A 12,500-nucleotide genomic window follows, 5' to 3' on the forward strand; every position below is an offset into this window, starting at 1 on the left:
TTTTATGAAATCACATTATTCGAACATAAACCGATGACAGAGGGTGACGTCTGATCTCTCTCGCCCTCCAGCTCATCTCCAGTTGACTATATTTGGCATTCGAGAAGAGGCCAGGATCTGAATGACAAACGGGGCATGTGTGAGGATTTGTGGGCGTGTGTGTGTGTGTGTGTGTGTGTGTGTGTGAGTGTGTGAGAGACAGAGGAACAGACTCATGAATACCTGCTGGAATCACATGCAGTCTTCATGCAGCACATTTCTACACTGTAAACCATACACTGTAAACAATTGATCAATAAGTAATGTCAACATATGTTTTTACATTGCTTTAACTCATCAAAATAAGTTAAGCAATTTTCAACTTTTTTTTATAAGTTATACAAGATCCAAATTTTTTAAAGTCAGTTTAATGCAATTTAAGTTGAAATGACTTAAACATCAGAGTTGATTGTATTTTAAAAATGTAAGGCAGAATTTTTTTTACAAAAATAACTAATTGGTAAACTTACACTATTTTGTTCAAATAAATTAACTTTTATGGGTATTTAGAAACTTTCTTTTTCTTTTGAGTTCACAAAACTTGTTTTTTAACTTGTTTCTTTGAATTAAGATCAACTTAAATTTAAATGAAACTGGACTGGGGTTTCTATTTCCCAGCATGCTTTGCTATGGCACTTGAAAGGGAGAGTAAATGCTACAATTAAGTGTTCTAAAAAAGAAATTTGTGTGTGTGCGAGATTAATGTTAAAGAGGGAGATTTAGTAGTTTAATTTAGTTAACATTGTGTTACCAATTAGCAAGTTAGCATTTATTGAATTAGCTAGTTAAACCTAAGTTTCCACCACTAAAATGTATAAGTTGAAATTACATGATCATTTACTCAAATATAAGATAAGAGCAATTAAAATGTATGAGTACAAAATACAAATCTGCTAGTTCTGCTTACTTTTAAACTGATTACCTCAATTTTTTTGAGTTTTGCCAACTAATTCTGGTTTACAATGTATACAATGACAGTTAATTTGTGACCATGTCCAAAACACGGCACTATTAAAGTAAAAAAATAAAAATAAAATAAAAACCAAAAAGCCTATTACCATTTTACTTGTGACAGGAGAAAATCCAACCCAAATAAATACATATAGCAGATTAATAAAATAATTCAAATAAAATTACAATATATTATATTTTACATAAGGAATTAATAATAATAATAATATCTACTATGTAAAATATTATATAAAATAAATAAATGTTATGCTCTCAAATCTAATTTGCATTCTAATTGAAAGCTATAGAGGAAGAATGTCAGTGAATAATGACTTTAATTTTGGTCTGTATCCTATGAATTCTGCACGAAATATCTGTCAGTCACATATATTTATAAAGCACATTTAAAAACAACAGATGTTGGCCAAAGTGCTGTACAAATTTTAAGCAAATAATATTAAAACTAGGACACAACACATAATCACATGGAATGCACAAAGTATATCACTGCACCCACTTATGACTATATGCAGTAATAAATATGATGATTTTAAATCCGTTCTTAAAACTCATCTATGTTGATGCAGATTTAATGTAAAGTGGCAGATTATTCCAGAGCTGTGGAGCAGCCAATGAAAAGACACGAATCCTGGGAACAATCAACCGTAGACTATCATTGGTTGATCAAAAGATGTCTGGATGTATGATGAAACGAAAGGAGATCAGAAATACATGGAAGAGCCAAACCGTGGAGGCCTTTATAAACAAACGATAATGCTTTAAACTGGATACGATATTTGACTGGAAGACCAGCACTGGCGAAATATGTTCCCTTTTCTTTGTTCCAGTCAAAAGTCTAGCTGGAGACGTGACAGTAAAGACTGTGAGACACCCAAGTACAATACATTACAATAATACAGTCGGGATAAGATGAAAGCATGCATTACAGACGCCAAATCTTTGGATGATAAAAATGACTTCATTTTGGCTATTTTCTTGAGTTGATAGAAGTAACTTCTGACCACAGCCTTAACTTGTTTATCAAATGTCAATGCTAAATTCCTACATTTATAGCATGTGTATAAATGTTAGCAGATAAAAGGTCCTAATTTACTGACAAACATCTTTGTGGAAGCAGAGGGGCCAAAAACTAAGACTTCAGACTTTGCTTTATTTAACTGAAGGAATTTGGCTGACATCCAATGACTGTCATCCTTCAAAAAAATAAAATAAACACTGTAAACTAGAAACATAATTTTGATGTAAGGGAAAGTAACACTGATTGTCATCTGCACAACAGTGGTATGAAAAATGATATTCCCTAAAAATGTCATACAAAGGGAGCATGTGTAATGAAAATAAAACTGGACCCAGTATTGAGCCTTGTGGAACCCCATACAAAACGGATGCACAAGATGACGAATAACTGCGAATCTGCAAAGAAAAGGGATGGATGGATAGACAGATAGATCATTCCCTGTGCGGATCATTCCCTGTGCGGATCATTCCCTGTGTGGATCATTCCCTGTGCGGATCATTCCCTGTGCGGATCATTCCCTGAGCGGATCATTCCCTGTGTGGATCATTCCCTGTGCGGATCATACCCTGTGCGGATCATACCCTGTGCGGATCGTTCCCTGTACGGATCGTTCCCTGTGCCGATCGTTCCCTGTGCCGATCGTTCCCTGTGCGGATCATTCCCTGTTCGGATCATTCCCTGTTCGGATCATTCCCTGTGCGGATCATTCCCTGTGCGGATCATACCCTGTGCGGATCGTTCCCTGTGCGGATCGTTCCCTGTGCCGATCGTTCCCTGTGCCGATCGTTCCCTGTGCCGATCGTTCCCTGTGCCGATCGTTCCCTGTGCGGATCGTTCCCTGTTCGGATCATTCCCTGTGCGGATCGTTCCCTGTGCCGATCGTTCCCTGTTCGGATCGTTCCCTGTTCGGATCGTTCCCTGTTCGGATCGTTCCCTGTTCGGATCGTTCCCTGTTCGGATCGTTCCCTGTGCGGATCATTTCCTGTGCGGATCATACCCTGTGCGGATCATTCCCTGTGCCGATCATTCCCTGTTCGGATCATTCCCTGTTCGGATCATTCCCTGTGCGGATCATTCCCTGTGCGGATCATACCCTGTGCGGATCGTTCCCTGTGCCGATCGTTCCCTGTGCCGATCGTTCCCTGTGCCGATCGTTCCCTGTGCCGATCGTTCCCTGTGCCGATCGTTCCCTGTGCCGATCGTTCCCTGTGCCGATCGTTCCCTGTGCCGATCGTTCCCTGTGCCGATCGTTCCCTGTGCCGATCGTTCCCTGTGCCGATCGTTCCCTGTGCCGATCATTCCCTGTGCGGATCATACCCTGTGCCGATCATTCCCTGTGCGGATCATACCCTGTGCGGATCGTTCCCTGTACGGATCGTTCCCTGTGCCGATCGTTCCCTGTGCCGATCGTTCCCTGTGCCGATCGTTCCCTGTGCCGATCGTTCCCTGTGCCGATCGTTCCCTGTGCCGATCGTTCCCTGTGCCGATCGTTCCCTGTGCCGATCGTTCCCTGTGCCGATCATTCCCTGTGCGGATCATACCCTGTGCGGATCGTTCCCTGTACGGATCGTTCCCTGTGCCGATCGTTCCCTGTGCCGATCGTTCCCTGTGCCGATCGTTCCCTGTGCCGATCGTTCCCTGTGCCGATCATTGCCTGTGCGGATCATTCCCTGTGCGGATCATTCCCTGTGCGTATCATTCCCTGTTCGGATCATACCCTGTGCGGATCATTCCCTGTGCGGATCATTGCCTGTGCGGATCATTGCCTGTGCGGATCATTGCCTGTGCGGATCATTCCCTGTGCGGATCATTCCCTGTGCGGATCATTGCCTGTGCGGATCATTCCCTGTGCGGATCATTCCCTGTGCGTATCATTCCCTGTGCGGATCATTCCCTGTGCGGATCATTGCCTGTGTGGATCATTCCCTGTGCGGATCAGGAAAGACCTGCGAGGCATTGGCTGAATCTGCTTATCCTCCTCCAGCTGTTTATCTCAAACCCGAGCCTTTCTGCCTTCAGTTAAGCCTGCCTGACCTAGAACAGGGCTTTAGCCCCCCCTCCCCACCCGTCCCATAGCAGGGGTCTCCACTGCCCTGATTGACTTAACGGGATGTACGGGGTTAATCCGTCTCTGTCGGCATGTGGCCGAGTAATTGATTATTTAGAAAAAGATCTGGAAGATTTGGCCGCGGATCTGAAATGTGCTTCCAGCTGAGCCTTTTTTGGCGGAATACAAACATAATCTGCTTTACCTTGCAGATATCATGTGTGTGTGGAGCTTTAGATCATGCACATCTGTATATTTAAGGATCACAGAGTACATGGGAATTCAGTTTCCTGGCCTGAGCTAAGTATAGCGATATACACAGTCAAAACTAAATTTATTCAGACATCTACAACATTTCTCACAGTTTATTTGCTATAGTTTAGAAAATGGTAATAAAATATGAGCAGAACTCAGTTGATATTTGACAGGTTTTGTCCGTCCTTCTGTTAGACTGTCTCACACACACACACACACACACACACACACACACACACACACACACACACACACACACTTCTGTTAGACTGTCTCACACATGAATTATGTTGAATATCTGTCAGCTGGTAAATTTAACTACACAATTAGATAATACCAGTTTAGCTCAACCAGTGACCAAGCAATGCTTCATTGTGTTCAGTGTGTGTGTAAAAAGAGTATTAGCAATTAAAGGTCAAAGTGTCTGAATTTTACAGGTTTATAAATGTTACTGGTAGTCACTATATGAAGAATATTTGGATATAATATGTCACAGTTTACTTTATTTTGCTCTCCTCACTTACAGAAATGAACTATAGTGTCCTGTACACACTAGAATTTATTTTGTTTTTTAGCAAAAATGATATCTGTGTGTCTGAATAATTTTTGGTTTGACTGTAAATCGGCCCAAACACACATCAACGGCTCCCACTGCTGTCCTGCCGTGTCAGAGTCCATCATGTGCCAGTGAAACAAACACTCATAATGCAGAGTATTTACATGCAGCTCAAATGTTTCTGCTAGCACGAAGAGGAATGATAATAATGGCAATGTGAGTGAATCGGGTCTTTCTTCAGCACATTTACTGCGGTTATGGCAGCATTTCAGCAACTTATTAAATCTTCCATCTTTTCCAAGCAAAACAAGCTGTTTACAGGACAGGATGACAGGGTGAGCTCGTGCCAAAGTGGAGCAAATATGGACAACATGTACCTTAGAAGACATCAGGATGCCTTCATGTCACATAATAATATTAATGATAAATTACATATATAATAATAATAAAAACATATAGCACATTTATTTGCTTTAATGATATATTTACATTTAATGAAATATATTACATATAATTTACATAAAATAAACTAAATAATTAAATAACAATAATACATTAAAAATAATACATATAATAATACAAATATGTTATATTAATTTGTAATAATTCAATAATAATAATGCATTATACACATAAAACACAAAAAATGAATTAAAATATGAATTAATTAATACTAATATGACTACTAATACATTATAAATATGTAATAAGCATAAAATAAATCATTCTAATATTAATTTACAATGAAATTATAATCAATTCCATGCATACAAAATAAATAATATATATATATAACAATCTACATTGTTAAAGCGCTATATAAATGAAGATGACTTGACTTGTTTGTTCATGTTAGTTCACAGTGCATTAAAGGTGGGGTATGTAATTCTCTTTTTTGGCCATTTTTTCAAAATCACTTAAAATCCTATTCCTAACCCACTTACAGCCACTGAGTTAGAAGCACTGAAATAAAAATTAAGCAATTGAATCATCTGTGGAGCAGGCAGGACTCAAAAAACACCAGCCAATCATTTCCAAGACCACCTAGAATCATTGGACAGTAAGTGTGTCAATCAATCGGTCGTACCATTGATTGGTCCATGTTCTTTGAATGGGTGGAGTCAAAGGAAAGAAGGTAGGACCATTTGAGTTGTGTATTTTCAAAATCTACCGGCCGTTTTGCAAATCACATACCCCACCTTTAACTAATGTTAACAAGATATTAATAAAGTATTAGTGAATGTTGAAATTAACATTAACAAAGATTATTAAATGCTGTATAAGTGCAGTTCATTCATTCAGGTCATGCTAACTAATGTAGTTAACTAATGAACCTTTTTGTAAAGTGTTACCGTTTATATTGTATTTCTAGCTTCAGTTTTTCAGTGCAAGTCCAGAAGCCTGTAAAAGCGGTCCCATAAACACTACACAAGTTAAATCTGAAGCAGGGCTGGTCGAGTTTTAGTTTTCCGACACGGAGTCGCAGGAGGACACAGATGTCTCACCTGGTTTTTTGCACCTTGTGAAAAAGTCCTGGAAGTGGAGAACCACCCCTGGAGTATTTACTCTCTCCGGTGCGGGGTTATTTCACTGTTTACACTCGCATGATTGGTGGCTCTGTCTGTCACAGGACCACTTCATAAAGACAGCACTTAAATTCTTCAGTCGTCCTGCTGGATAAACACCGTAAATAGCTCACTCGTCAGGTCAGCTATAAATAACTTTAGTCCTCTGGACGGTCCAAAGGTATTTACACCCGACCAGAGTCGAAGTTGGCCACTGCTATAATAAACCGTGGGGCTAAATAATAGAATAAACCAGCTTACGTTGTCCTCGTACACTCTCAGAAAAAAGGTACAAAAGCTGTCACTGGGGCGGTACCCTTTCAAAAGGTACACCTTTGTACCTAAAGAGTGCATGTTAGTAACCCAAAGGTACATATTGGTACCAAAAGTGCACATATTAGTACCTAAATGGTACATACTGGAACCTTTTGAAAGGGTAACCACCCCAGTGACAGCTTTTGGACCTTTTTTCTGAGAGTGTACGAGGACAACGAAAGCTGGTTTATTATAGAATAATTTATAGAAAATAATAATATGACTATTTATATGATATATAATAACAAATAATATGGCAAAAAAGGAGAGTAAATGATAGCATACTTTTCATTTTAGGATAAAATATTACATTCATATCCAAACAAACAAACAAAAAACAAACCAAACAAACAAAAATTCTAATAAATATAGCAGATTGATATAATAAGAGGTATGAGAATAAGAATACATTATATTTAAAAATAAAATACATGTAATAAATAATTAAAATATAAATTACAATATATTTATCTGCAATAATAATAAAATAATAAACTATAATATATATATATATATGTATAATTAAAATACAAATTATGATATAGAAATTTGCATGAATGCAATCAAAATAATTTGTATATAAATGTATATGAAATGCATTTATAAAATAAACAGTTAAAATAAGTATAATATATTTCTCTAGCAATAATAAAAAAATACCTATATGTCAGATTAACTCATATATTAAATATCTATTAAACAAATATATAAAAAAAAAAATATATTTGTTAAAATGTTAAATAAAATATGCTAATTTATATATATATATATATATATATAAAATAACATATTAAGATGAAAATCAATATGCAATGCAATAATGAAATAATAATAACAAAAATAATTTATTATAAATTAAATATATATGAAACAAATGTATATTTTTTTTTAATAATTATAATATTGATTTGCAATAATGAAATATCCTTGTGTCAGATGATGTTATTCTTCTGTAAAGCCTGATATGAGACATTAGCAGTACCGTATGTGAGAGCATAGGTTGTGCAATACTCTAAAAACGGATGACATAACAATGAAAAAACTATAATAATTATTATTATTACATGAAAATTCACAACACAAATTGAAAGCTTCTTTTGGAGTAGAGTAGCAGCAGTGGGAATGAATCAGAAGAAGGGTTTGGAAAATGTCTGTAATGATTACACACACAATTATAAGATGAATGCCTTAAGGTAAGAGAGATCTGCTTTATGCCATCCTGTCAGCTTTAACACATGAAGCAAACTGAGCTGGAGACCATTAGCTTTACGGTGTTATGACTGGAGACGGAGCGCTGGGACTGAGAAACGCACTCAGAAGCTTTGAGCTTTCACTCGCTTCAGATCAACGTCTCGAGGTCACCTCGTGTCATTCCAGCTAATGCATGCAGGATGAAGACTTACATCTCATATTATGTCTTATATAAAATGGTAAAATAAATTGGATATCTTGGCAAAATCACTGGTGTCTGTTTCCATATAATCAATTAACAAGGGGAAGCAAGATTTTTAAATCTACACAGGAAGACAGCGTTCCCGTCGCTAATGCACGGAGGAAGACGGCGTTCCCGTCGCTAATGCACGGAGGAAGACAGCGTTCCCGTCGCTAATGCACGGAGGAAGACGGCGTTCCCGTCGCTAATGCACGGAGGAAGACAGCGTTCCCGTCGCTAATGCACGGAGGAAGACAGCGTTCCCGTCGCTAATGCGCGGAGGAAGACAGCGTTCCCGTCGCTAATGCACTGAGGAAGACGGCGTTCCCGTCGCTAATGCACGGAGGAAGACTGCGTTCCCGTCGCTAATGCATGCAGGAAGACAGCGTTCCCGTCGCTAATGCACGGAGGAAGACAGCGTTCCCGTCGCTAATGCACGGAGGAAGACGGCGTTCCCGTCGCTAATGCACGGAGGAAGACAGCGTTCCCGTCGCTAATGCACGGAGGAAGACAGCGTTCCCGTCGCTAATGCACGGAGGAAGACAGCGTTCCCGTCGCTAATGCACGGAGGAAGACAGCGTTCCCGTCGCTAATGCACGGAGGAAGACAGCGTTCCCGTCGCTAATGCACGGAGGAAGACGGCGTTCCCGTCGCTAATGCACGGAGGAAGACGGCGTTCCCGTCGCTAATGCACGGAGGAAGACAGCGTTCCCGTCGCTAATGCGCGGAGGAAGACGGCGTTCCCGTCGCTAATGCACGGAGGAAGACTGCGTTCCCGTCGCTAATGCACGGAGGAAGACAGCGTTCCCGTCGCTAATGCACGGAGGAAGACAGCGTTCCCGTCGCTAATGCACGGAGGAAGACAGCGTTCCCGTCGCTAATGCACGGAGGAAGACAGCGTTCCCGTCGCTAATGCACGGAGGAAGACGGCGTTCCCGTCGCTAATGCATGCAGGAAGACTGCGTTCCCGTCGCTAATGCATGCAGGAAGACGGCGTTCCCGTCGCTAATGCACGGAGGAAGACAGCGTTCCCGTCGCTAATGCACAGAGGAAGACGGCGTTCCCGTCGCTAATGCACGGAAGAAGACGGCGTTCCCGTCGCTAATGCACGGAGGAAGACGGCGTTCCCGTCGCTAATGCACGGAGGAAGACGGCGTTCCCGTCGCTAATGCACGGAGGAAGACAGCGTTCCCGTCGCTAATGCACGGAGGAAGACAGCGTTCCCGTCGCTAATGCACGGAGGAAGACAGCGTTCCCGTCGCTAATGCACGGAGGAAGACGGCGTTCCCGTCGCTAATGCACGGAGGAAGACAGCGTTCCCGTCGCTAATGCACGGAGGAAGACTGCGTTCCCGTCGCTAATGCACGGAGGAAGACTGCGTTCCCGTCGCTAATGCACGGAGGAAGACAGCGTTCCCGTCGCTAATGCACAGAGGAAGACAGCGTTCCCGTCGCTAATGCACAGAGGAAGACGGCGTTCCCGTCGCTAATGCGCGGAGGAAGACGGCGTTCCCGTCGCTAATGCACGGAGGAAGACGGCGTTCCCGTCGCTAATGCACGGAGGAAGACAGCGTTCCCGTCGCTAATGCACGGAGGAAGACAGCGTTCCCGTCGCTAATGCACGGAGGAAGACAGCGTTCCCGTCGCTAATGCACGGAGGAAGACAGCGTTCCCGTCGCTAATGCACGGAGGAAGACGGCGTTCCCGTCGCTAATGCATGCAGGAAGACTGCGTTCCCGTCGCTAATGCATGCAGGAAGACGGCGTTCCCGTCGCTAATGCACGGAGGAAGACGGCGTTCCCGTCACTAATGCACGGAGGAAGACGGCGTTCCCATCACTAATGCATGCAGGAAGACAGCGTTCCCGTCGCTAATGCATGCAGGAAGACTGCGTTCCCGTCGCTAATGCATGCAGGAAGACGGCGTTCCCGTCGCTAATGCACGGAGGAAGACGGCGTTCCCGTCGCTAATGCACGGAGGAAGACGGCGTTCCCATCACTAATGCACGGAGGAAGACGGCGTTCCCATCACTAATGCATGCAGGAAGACAGCGTTCCCATCACTAATGCACGGAGGAAGACAGCGTTCCCGTCGCTAATGCACGGAAGACGACGGCGTTCCCGTCACTAATGCATGCAGGAAGACGGCGTTCCCGTCACTAATGCACGGAGGAAGACGGCGTTCCCGTCGCTAATGCATGCAGGAAGACGGCGTTCCCGTCACTAATGCACGGAGGAAGACAGCGTTCCCGTCGCTAATGCACGGAGGAAGACAGCGTTCCCGTCGCTAATGCACGGAGGAAGACGGCGTTCCCGTCGCTAATGCATGCAGGAAGACAGCGTTCCCGTCGCTAATGCACGGAGGAAGACAGCGTTCCCGTCGCTAATGCGCGGAGGAAGACAGCGTTCCCGTCACTAATGCACGGAGGAAGACAGCGTTCCCGTCGCTAATGCATGCAGGAAGACGGCGTTCCCGTCGCTAATGCATGCAGGAAGACAGCGTTCCCGTCGCTAATGCACTGAGGAAGACAGCGTTCCCGTCGCTAATGCACTGAGGAAGACAGCGTTCCCGTCGCTAATGCACTGAGGAAGACAGCGTTCCCGTCGCTAATGCACTGAGGAAGACAGCGTTCCCGTCGCTAATGCATGCAGGAAGACAGCGTTCCCGTCGCTAATGCGCGGAGGAAGACAGCGTTCCCGTCGCTAATGCACGGAGGAAGACAGCGTTCCCGTCACTAATGCATGCAGGAAGACAGCGTTCCCGTCACTAATGCACGGAGGAAGACAGCGTTCCCGTCGCTAATGCACGGAGGAAGACAGCGTTCCCGTCGCTAATGCACTGAGGAAGACAGCGTTCCCGTCGCTAATGCATGCAGGAAGACAGCGTTCCCGTCACTAATGCACGGAGGAAGACAGCGTTCCCGTCGCTAATGCACGGAGGAAGACTGCGTTCCCGTCGCTAATGCATGGAGGAAGACAGCGTTCCCGTCGCTAATGCATGCAGGAAGACAACGTTCCCGTCACTAATGCATGCAGGAAGACAGCGTTCCCATCACTAATGCACGGAGGAAGACAGCATTCCCGTCGCTAATGCACGGAGGAAGACAGCGTTCCCATCACTAATGCGCGGAGGAAGACAGCGTTCCCGTCGCTAATGCACGGAGGAAGACAGCGTTCCCGTCGCTAATGCACGGAGGAAGGCGGCGTTCCCATCACTAATGCGCGGAGGAAGACAGCGTTCCCGTCACTAATGCACGGAGGAAGGCGGCGTTCCCGTCGCTAATGCACGGAGGAAGACAGCGTTCCCATCACTAATGCGCGGAGGAAGACAGCGTTCCCGTCGCTAATGCACGGAGGAAGACAGCGTTCCCGTCGCTAATGCACGGAGGAAGGCGGCGTTCCCATCACTAATGCGCGGAGGAAGACAGCGTTCCCGTCGCTAATGCACGGAGGAAGGCGGCGTTCCCGTCGCTAATGCACGGAGGAAGACGGCGTTCCCGTCGCTAATGCACGGAGGAAGACGGAGTTCCCGTCGCTAATGCACGGAGGAAGACGGAGTTCCCGTCGCTAATGCATTAATAAAATAATGGTATATATAAAATATAAAATAAGAAACAATTAAAATATAAAGTATAATAAATTAATCTGCAAAAAAAAAATCTATAAAATAAAATACAAATAAATATGCATTGTTTCGTTAAAAAGAAAAATCGAAGTAAAAGAATTGACAATTATGAAGGATCTGGATTACAGTAGGTATAAATATATATATATATAACCTGCAATAATAAACAAATAATATAATAGTAATAATACAAATTATAATGTACATGGAAATGTACAAAATTAAATAAACATGAATAAAATAAAGCTTATTATATATAAAACATATATTATATCAGGTAAGTGTGAATTTGAAGCATGTGTCTCTTCACATCAGTCAGTCAAGTGTAAATCAACTCCATACTTCATTGCACTTTGTTAAATCATATTTTGTGATCTGGAAACATTATAATAAAGACTCAGCACTACATAACTCCTAATAAAGCAGAAGTATAATAACCTACCGTATCGGCCACTTCAATCTCATAGACCTTCTGAAGAGACTGTCGCTCGAAGAACACCAGCTTCCCGTTTCCCTCGTCTTTCCTGACCGATGTTCCCGTCAGGAGGAGTTTATCATCCGGGCTGAAGCAGCAGTCCGTCCTGGTCCCAGAAAACAGTTGCATAAATAATTACAACTCATGTAAACGTTTTAAATATAGAGAAAACACGGACAGGTGTTTACATATCGTAATGCCTT

The 12,500-nt window shown here is 43.0% G+C and overlaps 1 protein-coding gene across 1 annotated transcript in view; it reads right to left on the reverse strand.

Annotated features, from left to right (window-relative positions):
* Positions 1-12,500, reverse strand: part of wdr70 (WD repeat domain 70) — a 94,696-nt gene that overhangs the window by 16,072 nt on the left and 66,124 nt on the right. The window contains exon 13 of the mRNA XM_079600094.1: positions 12,265-12,403. Within this exon, the coding sequence (XP_079456220.1) occupies positions 12,265-12,403 (139 nt within the window). The remainder of the gene's footprint in view (positions 1-12,264; positions 12,404-12,500) is intronic.

This window comes from Phoxinus phoxinus (assembly GCF_949152265.1).
Source record: "Phoxinus phoxinus genome assembly, chromosome: 23".
Classification (NCBI taxonomy): Eukaryota; Metazoa; Chordata; class Actinopteri; order Cypriniformes; family Leuciscidae; genus Phoxinus; species Phoxinus phoxinus.